The following is an 18,610-nucleotide window of genomic DNA, read 5'->3' as shown; positions in this document are numbered from 1 at the left end:
TAGAGAGAATAGAACATACGATGGCACGTAAAAAAATTTAATAAAAACAACACAAGAATGTAGAAAAAATTATTTTGAAAAAAAAAAAAAAAAAACCATTACTGTAAACGAAAGAAAATTGTAATTTAAACAGTTTTGGTTTTCTTTATTGCTCAGAAAACTGGAATAGTTATCAAATATATATCATATTAGGTCATAACATGTGAATAAATAAAATTGCAATCCATTGTTTTATTAAACTATATTAAAATTAAAAAAGTACATTGAAAGCTTTTATCACCTATGACCAGTTTCAATAAGTAACGAATCTAATAAAACTTTTAAATCTTCAGTCAATGAAGGCTCGTACACCCACGCTGCCAGATGGAGCATCTTCCAAGAGTCTGTATAATTGTGAGCAACATTTTCAAGTAATTTGCGTTTTAATTTAGCTTCCACATGATATGCTTTGTATATAGTTTCTGCTACCTCACCTAAACATTTTTGAAGCATACTCAATTATAATCAAAATATTGTAATTATCACTTATGTACAAATAGGTTTCTAGTAAGCAAAATGATAGCAATGTTCTAGCATTTGCCAACAGATTTGAACGGAATATAGCGGATTAGCATAGAGTGGCATAGACCATGTTCATATTAAGCTTTTATTCCATCAGCAGAGTCTGCCAACATTATTTCAATAGTTAATCATAAAATAACAGATTTTCTACTTGGTTTCTGTAATCAATTTGCTATCATATTCTGTTAAAAGATTACATTTCTGCTGGCATTCTGCGCAAAATTTACAGCGAATGCTTTGCAAAGTGCGTTTTTAACAAATCTAACTATCTAAGATTGTTTCTTACCAAATTTCGTTGTCGGCCATGTTATAAACAATTTATCTGCAGTTTTATGTAAGGCTGTTACACTGATTAGTTGATGTTTAATTTGATCTAAGTTTCCAACTATGCCATCCTATAAATAAAGTTACTTTCAATTACTTAGATTGATAAACACATATATAATTCTAAGTAAAGTAAAGTGTCAATTACGCCAAAACGATGTTGGCCGGTAAAAGTGTAAAAATAAGAAATAATGCGGTAAGAGAGTGCTTAAAGGAAACATTTACCAGATTATCACAAATATTTTCTAACTTGTCACATAAATCTTGTAAATTTTCGGAATAATTTTTATCACATTTTTCCTGCGTTATGTCTTTTAAATAATCGACTCCTAGAAGATGAAGCTTGTTCCATTGCTGTATATTTCCATGAATATCCGCAGCTAAATCACGTACAAGACGTACAGTCCCTGTTAAATTTCTTCCTTGAAATGACTTAGGCGAGGATAAATCTGTAATAAATTAATTTCAATGAAACGAATAAGATGCGCCATTAAAAATTCTACCATATTTCTTCGTTAATATTTAATATTTATAAATTCTTAGTCATAATAAAAAAAAAGTTGTAATTGATAAAAAAAATTGACAAATTTCCAAAAGTAGATTCCTTATAATTCTATTTGTAAGTTTTATATCTAAACTTATACATTAAGAATAAACTTACTGATAGGAGAAAACATCCTTTTTTAATTGTCATAAAGCTACAATTACTGCTCTACACTTTACATATATCTAACACGAGTTCGACAAACACGACGATTCTACTTTTGCTCTACACTATTATATTCATCATTAAATGAGTTATTTGTTTATAACTATTGTGTACAAATATTGGCAAATTGTAGAAAAGAGGTTAGGTCATTATAATTATAGACAAATTTTCGCTAGCGCCTCTACACAAATGGACATTGAACTACGTAGCCACATCCACGAATATCAACGAATATTTCCAATGGGTAACACGCTAAATCCTAAAATCCCATGGTAGGCGGGTTGAGAGAACGTTTACGCGTAAAATATATATTTAATATTGTAATCCATGGTGGGGAAGGTAATAATGAGTAATAATCTATGAGTAATAATAATCTATGAATCATCATACATTCAAGCCGGTTTCATCATCTCCGATTCAACCTCACTCTTTGTCTTTTTCTTTGGAAAGAAACGAAGAGTGGGAGTTTAATCGAAGTAGGTTACAGTTAATCGGAGATGGTGAAACCAGCCCATATATTTAGTTTCAATTAACATATATTAATATATTCATTTATTTAGTTCGGGCATAATTTTTAAGATGCTACGAAAAATTAACAATATGATTTTTTGACGATCTTGATCTTATACCTGTGAAAAAAATAACGTGTGCATATTGTAAGTAAGATTGCTTTTTGTCGTTTAAAAGCAGCTCACGAGATGTTTTTTATTTTACCTTTTTTACAAATAAATTTTGCTATTGTATTGTTTGAGGTGAATACCTCCAATTTGAATTTATCCTCGAATTTTATTACGAAAATCAGATATAGAGATTTTTAACGTTTATCTTATCGCAAAATAAATGATTCAGTGCTATGGGGCTATTGAGCCGGCCCCGATGAGATAAAACGAGTCATCCGAATATTTTTTATCAGTTTTCGTCACGATACACGGCGACGCGGTCCCACTCCTATTTGATCTAATATTATAAATGATATTCTGCACTCCAAATCTCGTGTAATTCGAGGCGATTGTCCATTTATAAATTATAAATCGTTTTTTGATGAGAAAAGAGTGCAAGATGGAAGTACACGTGACGAATACAGTGAATTAAATTATTTCTGTGTGTAATTTAAGGAATACGTATTTTTAACAACATTCAGTTAATTGTTTTATAAATAAATATTTATGAAAATTAATTGTATCTCGTGGAGAGATTTACGATAAATCGAGCTACTTTTATACGTCTTGGTCTTGGTTCTAAAACAAAAACCAAGAAGGCAAAGAGAAGTTCGTGTTAATATGTTGGAAAAAGTAGTAACTTTTTCATGCAATTGATATCTGCGGTACCAAACGAAATACCGTAACAATCTGGAAGAAGAAAAATATCGTTTTCTTTTTAGATACTAAATTCAATCTTTTCTAATTATTGTATAATTTTCGAACATTAAAAGAAAAAAATGGTCAAGCGACAAGTACCACATCGGCTGCACTCGAGCCTAGAAAACATCACCGCGTCAAGCTCGACTAGGCGAGAGATGCGTCAAGTACCAAAGATCTTACGGAGGTCCGCTTCCGTTGGCAGAAGGCCGATGGGATCCAGAAATTTTTCATCCAGAGAACAAAACGCCCGTCTTCGCAAGTACGATCATGAAATTCACATTTTCACATTTTTATCTTGTATATTTTACTTAGGGTTTTATTGTGTTTTATTTAAATTTAACGTCTATATGTTATAGTACTAAAGTATAATCATCGAAAAATCAAAAGTGTGTGTTTACGAGATATTATATATTTTATTGACATATTTTTACATGAAATATAAAATATCTCGTAAACTATTAATTTTTTTAGAATACCTTAATACTTTTATGCGAATAGGGATGTAATACTTTTAATAGAATAAGGGATGAATCAATTGGGGTAAAGAAAGCGCATAGCTTTTCAAAAAAGGTATGCAATATAGTATATTGCATAATCTTTTTTTTTTTTTGAGAGAAAGCACGGAGAAAAAAATGCTTGCAAAAAATATAGTTCTTCAAAATAGACAAGGGATATTTGTGTATTTTTTCCTTGTAACTTACGATTGCTTGCAAATTGTTAAGATATTGGTCATTATTAATTTTACAATTTTCAATTGTTATTAATCGTGATTAATTTCTGTTCATTTTTTTCTATAATAGGACGACTTCGCTCGAATCTGTCGACTTATCACAATGCGTGGGATGCAAGAGCAAAGTAAACTCACCTAGAATGATGAAATGTCGGCACATTTTCTGCATGGAATGTTTTAAAAATCGTCTTATGATATCACGCAGAAGAGGTATATTTTATTTGAAATACTATTTTTACATAAGCAATTATTTCATAGCGCATTTCCGATTAAACCAACTATAATACCATTCATCTACATGTATGCGGTTTTTAAAATAAAAATTATAATTATTGAGTTTGCGAGATTCTCTTGTGCATTATGTAACGCATTGAATTTTACATAATGTTGTTATTATCAAGTCGATATTCCGTCTTTTGTGTATGTGCTGCGTATAATTAACTTTCGAAGGTATAATCAGTTAATAAAGCAGTAAGCTGTAGTCGACAACTGCATAATAATAAGCAATTGACACATCACAATAAGCACCGTAATTAATAATTATTTTGTGAGATATTGTTTAATATCTATTTTTACGCAATCAATTTTATTAATATGGTATTTTATTATTATGATTATATTTAATCGTGCACGTTTATCTTAAACACATCAGTCGTAAATGTATATCAACAAAAATTTAAAACACAAATTTATATTATCATTACTTTAATTATTTTATCTACATTGCAACACGCATTTTTATATATATTGCATAATGTCCTCGTACAACACTTTTTAAGACATTTATAATAATAATTTTGCCATCAGAAATTCATTTAACAGGCGTTTATAATTTTTGTAGCATGTCTCACTTAATTGTCACAAGTTCGAAATTGTCAAGAAATATAATTTAAAAAATAATTCCATGGAGCTAGTATTAATGATGTAAAGAATGAAATTCATACTTTGATTACATCTTCTGGATTTGTAGATAAATGATAAAATACGTGTCATAAAATTAATATGTGTTTCTATCTTAGATGGCAGCTCTATTTGCCCTGTATGCAATGTAGCAGTAATTGCAATAGCGAAGAAAGAATCGAAAAGTGCGGTGAGCTTTGCGCCTTTACCTCCAAAGATGCGTGACGAAATATGCCGTAGCTGCGGTGAAGTTTGCGAGTATATAAACAAATGTAAACACTGTAAACGCGTAAGTACGGTTCGTGGATATTTAGATATTTACATAATCTTTGTAATTTTGTATTTTGAGAATAAAGAAACTTGAAATTATTGTCAGTCTTCGCGAGTGCACATTTTATGATGCACTCGCGAAGATTGTATAATTATACAGTAAAATTACAATAATCCTTTACCAGATTAAATATTAAACGTGGGTGTAATTGTGGCTATCAATTTATTAAAAGATTAGTTGTATTTGTAAAATAGAGTGGACGATGAGAATAATAAAATGTATTTTATTACATGTTAACATTCTTATAGAGATTCTGTGATGACTGCTGGACAAGTCATGTCAATGATTTGAAGGATGAACTAGGTAATATAAATGGGGATCTCGAGACATCAGCGACCAGATTCGAAGATAAAATAATCAACTTTGAGGTAATCGCAATTTATTAATTAGCTTATTCTTCTAGAATTCTAGATTACGAAGAATATTTTAGAAATATATATTTAAACTATATCCAAAAAGTAATTAAATATATTTTTTACTAAACGCAAAATGTTACAAATGTTACGTTTCGAAGTTAAACGGATGGGATGTTATCGTCAAAAAATTTGTCTGTGCATATATGTGCGCGCGGGCACGCGAAAGAGTTAATTAAGTTTTTTGTTACTGCAGAGCAAAGCAAACGAAACGGTGGAATTCATTAATAGGGACATCGAGGCTCAGATAACTGAACTTAATAAAAAGAGGGACAATCAGATTAAGAAGGTAGAGCATATAATTGCTACGGGAGAAACGTCAGTTGATGATATTAGACAAAGGATGGAAAAAACTCAAATGGAGATAAAGGAACACAAGGAAGTGCAATATGATACACTGTCTGATAATGAGGAAAAGGTATGATATTTTAAGATTTTAATATTTTCATTTTTCGTGAAATAAAAAGAGGAATCTGTTCTACGGGTATGTGTGCATGTGTATATTTTGCGTATGTAAGTACTATACTCATGGATGTAATACATCCATGAGTATAGTATAACATTCTCTACGTAAATTATATATTAAATAATGGATTGTATAAACTTGAAAAACTTAAATAAAGTTAAGAATATATTTCAATATATTCTTTAACAAAAATTTAATATTTTAACAAATTTTTTAAATCTTTAAATATTATATTAAACATATTTCTACATACTCATATATCAAAGATTCTTTCTTTTATTCTTCATCAATCTTTTTCTTTTATTTAGTTAGCTTATTAGCAAAAGCTTTAACAATCTTTAACTGATTAACTTGCGTGATATTTCGATCGAGATTAGTGGTGGGTAAAGAGATAGCGTAAAAAAATTATTGGGGCTTTTCGACATATATTTATCAAGATGTCGTTTCGTATCGGCATTTGTCCATGGCAGAAAAATGGAGTTGAAAAAAGTTATCGAACTATCGAAAAAAGTCCATTCTCTCGTCCGTTCTCTTCCGAAGTGAAGTAAACTGGGTTTTCTCCGCTCCTTCTGACGCTGCACCCCGATCTCTCCTCCGGTTCTAAAATCTGGACCAGCATTGTACCTGTCCCGTGCAGGACGCCTCACAGTATTGATTACTTGGGAGGAGGAAGGCACGTGGAAGGGTGGGCAGAGGGGGGAGGGAGGTGGATGGCGAGCATGTGGAGCTGGTCGAGGCGAGAACCAGGGGTTGCCGGGTTTAGTCGAAATTTTCATCGTTTCCTACAAAGTTAATGAGATAGACAAGAAATTCGCGACCTGGAAAAGACCTATGCCGACAACAGGAACATTGCGCAGCGCAACCGCGAAAAACAGCGAGAAAATTATCGCTGAGAAAATATAAAGGGTTCTGAGGCGAGAAAATATTCGCACTGTTACGCTGTTACGATACTTCATTGAATATAATCGGGATGAGATACGATAGATAAGATAGAATGACACATATTTGAATAATTTTGAATGTACATATTTCAATAATTTTTTTTCACGTAAAAGGTAATCTAAATAAATTAAATTAATTCGATTATTATACATTATGTTATTCAGTACATTTGTTTTATATACGTTTGCTTTATATGTGTTTTAGACGATGCTCGATTATGTTTTAACAGAGTTTTGTTTTTGACATGTTTTAAAAGTAATACGAAAATTCATATGCACACACACACATAGAGAGATAGAGGCGAAGGGGAGGGAGAGAGAGAGAGAGAGAGAGAGACATGTTTACAAGCGTAATCTCTTGCGTAAATAAATAAGCAGTTTATCCATAACCATAATTAAATATAGAGGATTAATTAAAGATTACCGTTTAAAAACAAGTATTGTTTCTTAATTAAGATATTTTTACTTTTAATACGAGTAATGTTTGTAAAAATTATCGTTTTCAAACACATATTTCCTTATGAATACCTTGACAAATATTTAGTATAAGTAAACTTAAGATTATACTAAAAATGGTTAAGATCACAACTTCAACAACTTATTGACTAATTTTAATTAAAACTTAATTTAATCTTCGCTTTTTTCTAATTTTAGTTCTAGAAGATAAACATAATTAATTAAGTTATTATGACAATCAAAACTCATCTTTCTTTAAATTAAAAAATCTTTTTTTTTAATTTTTTAATATCTTATAATTGAACATTTTTTTTATTTAAAAAGAAATTTAAAGACGTCAAACTATTTTTTAGCCTACGATAAAAATTATAATTATAAAACGAAAACGACTACGATTAAATTTAAAATCAACTAAAAATGATCAAATATGGATTAGAATGTCGAAAAACTGTATATTCGTATAAAACGCAGAAATGTACCGACGTTAAATCGAGCAAAAAAAAACTGACGATAACGACGAGGAATGAGCCGTGAGGCCGGGGAGAGATAGAGGGATGCGACGAAAGCGAGTTCAGGGCGGGTTCGCGAACCGATAGGACCTAACCCGGGATAGCAAGAGGATAATGGTGTTGGTGTATAAGGCACGAGCAGCCAACGTCTGCTCCTGACAGCCCATTACCACTGTACAAACGCAGGCACGGTGGTCTGGTACGATGGCAAAGGCTCTTCTGAATCCTGTCTCTTTCTCCGCAACGCGGCTTTCCTCCTCCTCTTCCTCTTTCTCTCTCTCTCTCTCTCTCTCTCTCTCTCTCTCTCTCTGTTTCTCTATATCTATCTCTCTTCCCCTCCTGTCTCTCATTCTCTCCATTCATTTCTCACTCTGCGACTCATTCTCAACGTATCGAGGATTTCTATCCCGCAAGGAAGTAAATCGAATGAGATACACTTGCGACTTCGTCGCCATATTGCGCTTTATAAAGGTGTATAATTTTAGACATTTTTATGTATTATTTTGTATTTTTATCAATATTTTTTTATCCATAGCTCTCAAGTCGATGTCTTTCGAAGAAACATTTCTTGTACAAAGCAGTCGATTTATTGCGATCTTTTATTTTTCAGCATTAATGTCCATTTCTATCATTGCAGATTAACACTTTAATTTTTCGGTTTAATTTACTTTTTATCTTTTTCTAATTTTCTAAGAAACCGAGATTAAAGTTAACATTGGTAGAAATGGACATAAGTGTGCAGTAATTAAATTACAAGTTAAATTTCTTTTAACGCGCGCGCGTAAGATTCAGAATTAATAAAAAAAAAAGAAACAAAGATTTATATATCTCATTTGATAAGATCCCTTAATTTTTTACTGTTATCGAAAGAATCTCCAATCATAATTTGAAAGAAATACCTACGCCTAACATCTCTCTGCAGCATTCTGAAATTTACTACTTCTATTCAAATAATGAAATTTATCTGCCAACGATTTATATGAATCGACCGCAACTCCATGTCGAAGAAAAAAAGAAAAAAGAAAAAGAAAATATACCCGCGAAAGAGAAAATGCTGCTCATCCGAGCTGTTCAAAGTAGGTGAGCCGGCAAGAAAAGTAAATTTTGCAGCTTATATACATTCGCGTGGGCGAAATGGGATCCATCCTGAATCAATTCCCCGTAAATACATTCCCTCAGCACGCTCTCGTTTCTCTCGGGGTAGCTTTTTCGGGGTTGGCTCGTAGCCACGCCCGACACTCTCGCCAGGCCACGCCCGCGAACACAGATCCCGCACACATACACGCACACACACATACGCACACACATATACGTATGTAGACCTGGAGGTTCTCTGTGGAGCCCAAGGGCTAATAATTCACGTCACGAGCACACCCCACTATAAAGAGTCAGCTACAGGCACCGGCGGGCGTATATTCCACCGGCGACAGCATAAACGCTATCCAGTTGCAGTTACTGTTAATTACCGATCATCTTTTATAATTTATTACCGCACCCGCTAGCGCGGATATTCCGCCGGGCCCGGAAAATTCGCTCGATGACTGACTGGCCTGACAATTATGTAACGCACCGCCGAATCATTCGCCGAAGTCACTTAATTGTCGAACTCGTCTCTCATCTTCTGCATAATCGGACGAATAACAATGACGCGGTGTGACTGCTCCGATTTCGCCGATTGAACGAAGTTATGCGAGAGGAACCTGATTCTGAAAAAATGTTTCTTTGAGTGAAAAACTTTTCTAGGAAAATATAAAAGATTATAAAATTGCATAATTATTTTATGAAATAAAAATGGGACGATTGTTTTCTGACATATGTACGATGATTAGTTTCCGACAATTAGTTTCATTTTACACGGTAATTTGAAATAACACCGGCAACGTGAGATTAAAAAAAATGAAGTGATAAACAGCATTTTTGGCAGCTCATATCTGAAAAGCGACTCTACTCGTCGCTGTATGTGCAGTGACGAAAATTAACGTCACCTATCAATAAGAGCCTCTAGGCTATCAGGCTTATTTTATATTATTTTAACATATAAAAGATAGGAAGAATAAAGATTATTATTGTGATATTAAGCCTCAATCTAATAATGGTTAGTTGATCAGTTAATTTAAAACAAACAAAATAGTACATAAATGTATAAATAACTAAGGACTCTCGATGATGAAATTAACAAGTAAAAAAATGGACATAATTACACGTCAATGTATAATTATGTACTTTATATTTACTTTAAGCAAATTAAAAATTAGCATAATTGCGATTGTTTACAGTGCTCTGTCTCAGGAACTACTTACAATACAATACAATACATACAATGGGTCGTCGTAGCTCCTGCCGAACCGTCATTGAAATTTTTGCCTCCGAGACAAAGCGTCGCACGGCTTAATGATGCCGCGGAGGCTCGCTAATTGTCAAGACGCGAGCGATGAGGAAAAGGGGGCGGGGGTAGTGGGCGTCGACACGAAAAAAATCAGGCCGAAAGTTGGATCTGATGCTGATTGCTGCAGGTTTACAGGATACGATACGCCCCCTTCCCGTCTTTGAGGTTCGGCGGGGGTGCCCGAGTCGCCGGTGGCGCGGGGTAGTTGGCCCCCTAAAATTAGCCACAGTGACATATTGAAGTGCGCGTGTCGAATCCCCTAAGATACAGTTCCCTATCCCCCCTTTTCACCCCCCAAATTCACAAAGCTGCTGCCCTGGGAAAATCAACTGACGCGTAACTAAACGGTGTATCATTAATTCCGACGTGTATGTTTATATCGCGCTGGTTAAAGAACGCGTGCATGGGACACTGCGGCCCCCCTAACTGTGCGGGGGGAGGGGGGGTTCTAGATTTCCAGATTGGCTCATTTGCCGATCACTAAAAAAAGCGACGTCGCTGTAAATTAGCTGTTGCGTGCACGTAACGGGAGGGTGAAACGATATCATTTTGATATCTCATAAAAGTGCTTACAATTAGTATAAAAAATTTTGTTTCTATCATTACATTATTTGCCACTTTGAACAATGCATTTACCAGATAGCAAGCTGACGTTACTTGTTGTCATTTTAAGGTTGAAACCAATGACGACAAATAACGTTAGATTGTTACATGGGTTCTTGTCTTACAATAAGTTTCTTTTATATTTAACGAATAAAAAATTACTATAGCTAATAAATTTTAACACTTTATTTTATATGTACCCTATATCTAATACATTTTGCATAAACACGTGTTTGTGCACGTGTGTGTGTAGAATATTATCGGCAAGATCTATTTTAGAAATAATCTAACATTGAAAGACAATCGAATTTACATAAATATGACCCATGTGATTTTATTTTCAAATTATAGCTACTTCTGCAATCTATTTTTGTCTGTTTCTTCTACAGCTGACGCTAAAAATCTGGCATGTAGTATCTCGCAAAGTCCGATTGTTCGATTGCAGTACTTTCGCTTCTGAATTCGCGTCTTATCAGGCCAGAGCTCTCCCCGTATTCTTGCGCTCGAAATTTCTCATATTTCGCTAGAAGTACGGCTCGTTTCCAATTGGCAACTACTTCCGTTCTCGCGGAGGAAAGGCACCAAATTGTCGGACAGGGATGTCGATTCTTGGGTGACCATTTTATCGGCGACGCGTCGCGCTGTCCACCTGATCGGCGTGAAACGTATCGGCACGCTAAGTGTCGGGGAAAAAACGACGACGGACGCGCTTTGAAGTCACCAAGTTGAGATGCACTTTGAACGGTCCGACGAATCGCACGTGGCAAAAAAATAAATGCCACGAATCTGTAGATTGGAAGAAAGATGTATATCTGAGATAGATATCTTTGCCTCCGAGCAAATAAAATCATTTTTCTTCACCTCTTAAACACTTTCCGCCATAATAGGCATCTAAAATTATCTAATTATGATAAAAAATAAATGTATTCTATAATTGTGATAGAGAGGAAGAAGAAGAGGGGGGGGGAAGAAGAAGAAGAAAAATGAGAATGGGCTGATAGAGACAAATACATCAACATGTACTTGTATTTTTTCTTTTTCGTCTACATATATATCTTCTAATTTTCATCGAAATGAGAATGAAATCGGTTCGACGAGGATTCCTCGTCAGATTATGGCATTGGCCGAATCGCCGGCCGGCGATGTCGGGGGATTCATCGCCGCGGCACAAACAGGCTTTAGGCAACCAAGCCTATTTGGTACACGTGTCCTCGCGCATTGAATCGCGGCGATCCTCCTGTTCGCGACGATCGAAACGCGGTCAGGGCGAGCGAGAGAGAAGGAAGGAGCGGGACCCCGCGATCGGGGACAAAGGGCCCGCACACGTCGCCACGTGACCGCCGGTGGTACGACTTCGGGGTACCGTAAGTGCCAGAAAGCACAAAGCTTCACCGCTCTCTTTTTTCTCTCATTCTCTCCCTCCTTCTCTCTTTCTTCCCCTCTCGTCCATCCCCCTTCTCCTCCGTGCTCTCTTTCTCTTTCTCTCTCTCTCCTTTCGTGTCTCTTTATACCAGAAATTGACCGCAATTTAGCGACGCGTCGTTGCACACCGCGCGGGATTTGCGGCGAAGAACGTCAACTGCATTGCTCTGCATATATTTCATTTTTGTTCATTCGCCGATTCATCCGCGATGAGAAGCGAACGACTTCTCACCCCGGAGGAAACTTTCATCGTCGTATTCGCTTGGAAATCAAAGTCCATCTACTTTAATTATACTGAATTAGACGGAAATTATATTAAGCGCATAGTTCTTCATGGCAATTTTATCCGTCTCCGATGATACGCTAAATTTGTGTCTATTTCAGGTGAAAACATTTTTGGACCTACAGCAAAAGGCCGCGGAAATAATGGCAGCAGTTACCATTTGGGAATCGGAATTAAATGATGTCGAGAGGGACCTCAGAAAAGTTAACAAGCGTGGAAAGTCATTTATGAAAGAGAAGACTGGTCCTTCGTACAAGTAAGTAAATCTTTTCATATAATAATTATTTTGTATATAATTATTGTGTTCAACAAAATTAGATAAAGAAAAGTTTTTGATCTTTTATCATTTATACGTATTTTAGAATACTATTTCGAATATTATTCTTCACATATTTTTGTTATGACATAATTTTTACTATGCGATTATATATAGTTGAAAGAGGCTACAAGTGAATGGCTTAAAAACGAAATTTTTATTACAATTTATAAAAAATTGCTAAAGTATTTTGTAAAAAAAGAGAAGAGTAAAAGAAGGAAATTTTAGATTTCTTTAACTCGTGCAGAGTAAATATAATTTATTAAAAGAACATATAAAAATATCAAGAAATTGCTAAAATGTAGATATATAAATATACATATAAGCGTCTTTTTCGGAGCTACGTCTTTATAAGGATTTTTTAATTGTTGTGTTATCTGAATTTTTAATATCACATTGTGTATTTTAAATTAAATTGAAAGTCATTTCGCGTCGCGTGAAGAATGTACACTAAATACAATATGTGACTGTGACGATACGAGGTCGTGAAATGAAAGAAAATTGATGCGGCAGGCGGAAAAATTTCACACCCAAAATTATCGTGACCCGTGACATAGTGCAGCGACCATCGGCACTTGCCGTTGATTCCTGGAGGGATAACATTATCGTAACCTGTCCGGGATCGGGACGGATTGTCATTCTCGACAGGAAGTTCAAACTTGTGCGGAAAATTCGTCACCAGGAGATGATGGCACCTCAAGGAGTTGCCTTCCTGCAGGAACACGACGAGATATACGTGACAGGTATCAATATTTAATCCTCGAGCGAGGATTAATCCGCGTAAAACGGCAGGGCTCTAGCTTAAGTTCCTAAAATTTAAATTTTCTTTCGTTTTTGTTGCATCTATACATATTTTCCTTTTTAAACGAACGGTTTAACGAAATAAAAATTAATGAGTATATATACAAATAAATAGTAAATGTATAAATAACCGTTGAGTAGGAAAAATATATATCTAATCATAGAATGGTGGATCAAATTAAATAGCGAGAGATTTTCCTCCACCATTTTTTTATCTATCTTGACTCAGAAAAAAACTGCAATCCATATACAATTATTACAATAGTGATCTCCCAATTATAGATCACATATATTGATTGAAATTTGTTATTCACAGTTTGATAAGCTTGGTGTATTAATTCGGACCATTATTTACGAAAGAACTAGTATTTCAATAATCAGAAATAATTAGCGAATATCAGTAATTCGTTAATTATTCGATGTTCCTCGCAGATAAATGGAAGCATTGCATCTTCGTGTTTAATCACAACGGCGAACTCGTTCGTCGCATGTGCGAAAAAGGTCACAGAGAGTCGGAGCTGTGCTCGCCGGAAGGAATCGCGTTTCATCCGGAACGTAGCGTGCTTTACGTCGCTGATACTGAGAACAATCGTATCCAGATTCTTGAGAGGGACGGCACGTATCTGGACAGCATCGGGCCCAAGGGTAAAAACACAAGGGGCACTGTCAGATTCCGTAAAACTGGCCCAACCGCGAGCCAATTGAATCAACCGACCGACGTGGCTGTTACGATAACTCGCGTCGCCATCGCCGATTCCGGAAATCACAAGATAAAGGTATAATCATATTAAAGAGTTGTCTTGGATATTTATTCACCTTTCTCTGGATTAAATTAATTTTTCTTTGATCTTCGTGGAAATTTAAAACTAAACTTGTATACACAAAATACTTAAAGAATTATATCAAATATTAAAATAAATGATATATATTTATCTCATAATATATATTATTATTGTTTTACTAATGAATATTGCAAATAAACCACAATTTTTTTAATGTAGATATTCAATCACGACGGGCAAATTCTACAGTCGATCGGTGGCATCGGCACAGCAAAGGGTTTATTTAGGTTAATATAAAGTTATTTATACTTTAATGACACTAAATTTATATTATTATTAGTATCTAGAAATTTACTAGAGAATAATTTCTAATTTGTAGATCACCTGAGGTGTTGAAGATCGATGCGAAGGGATACATCATTGTTGGTGACGCTGGAAATGGGAGAGTGCAGATCTTTTCCCCGGAAGGCGAATTTCTACGGGTGTTAGGTGTTAAAAAAACTCAGGGACATAAATTTGCATGGGTATCAGGTTTGTTCGTGACAAATAATTATAATATTTTAGTTTCTGATAGCAAAAATAATTTTGTATATTTATTTTAATATTATAGACTAATGTACGAATGTCTTTACCTAGTAAGAAAGTCATTTACTTATTGTTTCTGTATATAATGTATATTATTCACTTATTTCATAAATTTTTTAATGTGATAAATATCATACAACAGTATTAGAGTTCGATTTTGAATTGCATTATAAATTATGTTATTTATTTTAAAATCGAAAAAAACATTCACTTATAGTTATAATGTAAAAGAGAAAATTTCTTTTAAATTTTATGTTCTGACAAATAGTCATTTTAGGAAACGTATACTGTATATTTTACACAAATGCGCGGCATAAAACTCTATATGCAGTTATACAATATGTTTGATTTGAGTGGAAATTAACATTAAAACGGACTATTAAATAAACAATGTAACAGAGTTGATTCCTTTACAAAGCGATGGATATTTCTCGGTGAAATTAACAATATATTCTACGAACAACATTCTGCTCAATCAAAAAACATGACATCGTAAAAAATTGTGCAACTTTTTAAAAATATTGAAAGCATTATGAAACGAAAATACTAATTTCCTATTCGGTCAGAGAATGAAATAAACGCGTGATAGCTGCATTTTTTTCGTTCTCCAAGAACATTTATTTATATAATGGCAGCTAATTCTGGATCAAAGTGGATAATTCGCAAAATATTAAAAAATAATAAATCGAACGTCTTTATCTTTAATCTTTAACTGTTCATAAAATAATTTCGCGCCTTTAGTTAAATCATACTGCGTAGCAATACGATTTTAATAGGCTGTTGCAAGCATAAAACAACCGCGATCATGCTGTACAGTAATATATAACTATTATGTTACATAATGAACGTGGCGTCATTAAATGTTGAATGACGTAAATAAATTTATTCCATATGGCTTTTGTGCACGAATGAAAGTATCACAAAATAAGAATATCACACTTCTATGCATATCCGTGAAAAAATAAATTTTTTTTTAGAATTAAATGTCTAATTTCCAGGAGTTGAATTAGATTTTTGAATTTTAGATTATCTTTTAATTTTTAACTTGTCATCTTTATCAAAACGTTAGATATAATAGAACTCATTTAAATGTATTTATTCTCTCTTTCTTTTTCTCTTTAGATGCAAAAAATAAAAAAATATTAAGAATTTAAAATCTGATTCCAAGAAATTGCGAAACTTAGAAAATTTTGAAATTTTGAAATTGTGCAACGTTAATTCATGTAAATTTCTATTAATATTAAAATTAACGTACAAGATGCTATCAAAAATTCCCCAGACTATAATAGAACAAAAAGAAAAAATGACTGACCATATTTCCCACCGCGTACACGATTTAAAGGTTCAATACGTCGCGGTCCAACAGATAAAAATAAAAAATGCAGAATGCACATGCAGGGATCGCGATGTTTGTTTTTCCCAAACCGCACTCCCAATCGCAGATCAAACAAATTCGCGGTAGCGTGGAGGCGCCGTTCTCGTCTGCCCGTTTGACCAATAAATAATTTGGCAAACAAATTGATCCCCAAAAACTATAAACAGATACTTAGAGGCACACGATCTCGCCGTCCGGCAGATTAAATGTCCTCGCACGAGCACGAGCGTAAACCGAACTATCGGACAACAGGAGATCGTTCGACGTACCAGACCCCTACTGTGAGAACCGAAGTGGGCCCTGCGGCGTGAAATCTCTATTATTCCAGGGGTCGAAGAGTGGTTCGAGTACGTTCCAAACCGTTCGACGGACACGCGTGTGCGTGCCGAGGGGGATGCATTGGCGTTGACAGGGGGAGCGGGGTAGTCGGCTGGTCCTCGCCCCCTCGAAAATAATGTAATCGCGAATTAAATGTTTGCTCGGATATCGTCGATCTCCAACCGGGCCTCTTGTCCAAAGAAAGAAACGAATCGGAAGTGGATTTGACTCCGACAACTGCGATCTTCGGAACAGATCTCTCTGTTCCGCGATATGCGATTAGATAATATATAAATTGCGATGTGTCGATTGATCTTCGAGATAATCTCTTTTCATTGTCCCATGATATAGCTTTGCTTTCGAATTCTGTTACCTTGATATCCACTTTCTTTTTTCAAAAAAATATACTTTTATATTACTTTTTCAGTACTACAAGGTTTGTGCTTTATATAGCTAATTAAAAAGTTCACGCTTAGATTTAATATCTAGTTAATACTTTATGTTAAGTTGTAAGTATAATATATTATGTTGTAATGTATGTTTTAGAATAGTTTCTACAATTTTGTTACGTAAAATGCTATCGCATTAAAGAATTTAGTATAAAATAAAGCAAAATTTTTATGTAAATAGATATAATAACTCACACGTACTCGTATACATAAATCTTATCTAACATAAAAGTGTTGTCTGTGCTTATTTATTGCTTAACTTATTCACAGATATATTGAAGTCCGCGTCGGGTCCACGATACACGTGCGAGCGATGTAGAGGGAAAAAGGTAGCGAGGCATCGGCAAATCTCGAAACCACCCCTCCTCTCCCCGTCTGCTTTCCCTTAAGCAAACGCGACAAATTGAGATAAATAATGGTTTGTGGGGATACAAAGGTCACTTGAAATTTGTCACGGTGATACTCGAAACGGCACGCTTCCAAGCAGTCGCGGGCCGATAAACGATACGCCCTCAAGTCGCATCTGGTGTGTTCCGCATAAATGAATTGGTAAAGAGCGCAACAAAAAAATTTTTTATCAAAATTCGTTAAATCGAGACAAATTAAGGTAAAGTTAATACGGGCGTTTTTTAAATCATCATATCCGTCGATGATTAATCTATTATCGAAAATTAAAAGAATTAAAAATAACTTATTTACTTTTCACCTTTATACTGATGCTGAAAACCTCATTTAAAAATGTGTGAGAGATAGTCCAAAATAATTTGTTAATTTTACTTCGAATTCTCTGCCATTATTAATTTCGAATGTTTTTCGCAGAATTCCTCGCCGCAGAAATATGTAAAACGGATATGCGGAGCATTGAAAGATCAATCTCGTGGCGGTGATAGGTTTTCACAGATCTGTAATCCCCAATTATACATGAGCGGATCGGCCGTTCAGTAGGCCCGTCAATAATAATCCGGGCGATGCCTCCAACGAGGATCGACCGCGAGGCATCGCCCTCTCGCAAACCGAACTCGTTTCAGCGGGGACAAAACTTTGTCTCGTCCGCGTGTAGTGGAGGTTTGGTACAACCCCGGCGAACCACCATTGTGATCGTATTAACACCTCGCATAATTGCACCGCCGCGCTTCTATCGTCGCGCGTGCACTAAACATGGCTCATTTGAATATTGGCCCATTCATACTATTGAGGAGGCCAATATTCGCGCCCTTAAAAGAGACAGCGCCATCGAGCCGGCCGACCTCGGTTTCCCGGTTCTATTCTCTAGATATCATCCTAGACGACGTTTTCTCAGGCTGTCATAAGCGCGACGTGAATAGTTTTTATAAAGTTAGTTGTATACAAGCACAGATCACCAAATTTATTTATTTTTTTCGTTTAAATCAAGGCGTTCGCGGAAAGCACGGTTTTGCTGAAGTATCTAAAAATTTAGCTGGATACAGATCTGAAAATAATTTTGTTGCACCATCAGAATAATTATAGCAGGTCGCTGAAGTATAATGATAATGCTGTAAAAAATTTTGACATTTTAGCAATCAGTTTGAGTGTTTTACATTATTATTTCGATGGGGAAACAAAATTAT

The 18,610-nt window shown here is 34.8% G+C and overlaps 2 protein-coding genes across 2 annotated transcripts; one reads left to right on the top strand and one right to left on the bottom strand.

Annotated features, from left to right (window-relative positions):
* Positions 1-226: 226 nt before the first annotated feature.
* Positions 227-1,757, bottom strand: LOC139814252 (cyclin-dependent kinase 2-interacting protein-like). The gene is made up of 4 exons (XM_071780382.1): positions 1,547-1,757; positions 1,111-1,334; positions 848-956; positions 227-473 (listed from the first exon to the last, which is right to left on the bottom strand). The coding sequence occupies exons 1-4, from the start codon at positions 1,560-1,562 to the stop codon at positions 277-279; spliced, it is 546 nt and encodes a 181-aa protein (XP_071636483.1). The 5' UTR covers positions 1,563-1,757; the 3' UTR covers positions 227-276.
* Positions 1,758-2,204: 447 nt separating this feature from the next.
* Positions 2,205-15,673, top strand: LOC139814861 (uncharacterized). Its single transcript, XM_071781352.1, has 10 exons — positions 2,205-3,214; positions 3,756-3,895; positions 4,705-4,874; positions 5,165-5,284; positions 5,526-5,747; positions 12,497-12,651; positions 13,225-13,454; positions 13,945-14,288; positions 14,514-14,581; positions 14,674-15,673. Exons 1-10 carry the CDS (start codon positions 3,033-3,035, stop codon positions 14,894-14,896), a joined length of 1,854 nt encoding a protein of 617 aa, XP_071637453.1. The 5' UTR covers positions 2,205-3,032; the 3' UTR covers positions 14,897-15,673.
* Positions 15,674-18,610: the final 2,937 nt, after the last annotated feature.

The sequence above is a fragment of the Temnothorax longispinosus genome, chromosome 6 (genome assembly GCF_030848805.1).
Source record: "Temnothorax longispinosus isolate EJ_2023e chromosome 6, Tlon_JGU_v1, whole genome shotgun sequence".
In the NCBI taxonomy this organism is placed as follows: domain Eukaryota; kingdom Metazoa; phylum Arthropoda; class Insecta; order Hymenoptera; family Formicidae; genus Temnothorax; species Temnothorax longispinosus.
The sequence above is the reverse complement of the archived record's forward strand: the minus strand, read 5'-3'. Positions and strand labels throughout refer to the sequence as shown.

Bases quoted from the DNA above. Each gene is read 5' to 3' on its own strand.
- LOC139814252 (XM_071780382.1), bottom strand. The intron at 957-1,110 runs GTAAATGTTTCC...CTTTATTTATAG, and splicing joins AAAATATTTGTGATAATCTG to GATGGCATAGTTGGAAACTT. The intron at 474-847 runs GTAAGAAACAAT...AAAAATGTTTAG, and splicing joins ATGGCCGACAACGAAATTTG to GTGAGGTAGCAGAAACTATA.
- LOC139814861 (XM_071781352.1), top strand. From the start codon at position 3,033: ATGGTCAAGCGACAAGTACCACATCGGCTGCACTCGAGCCTAGAAAAC. The intron at 3,215-3,755 runs GTACGATCATGA...TTTCTATAATAG, and splicing joins CAAAACGCCCGTCTTCGCAA to GACGACTTCGCTCGAATCTG. The intron at 14,582-14,673 runs GTTAATATAAAG...TCTAATTTGTAG, and splicing joins ACAGCAAAGGGTTTATTTAG to ATCACCTGAGGTGTTGAAGA.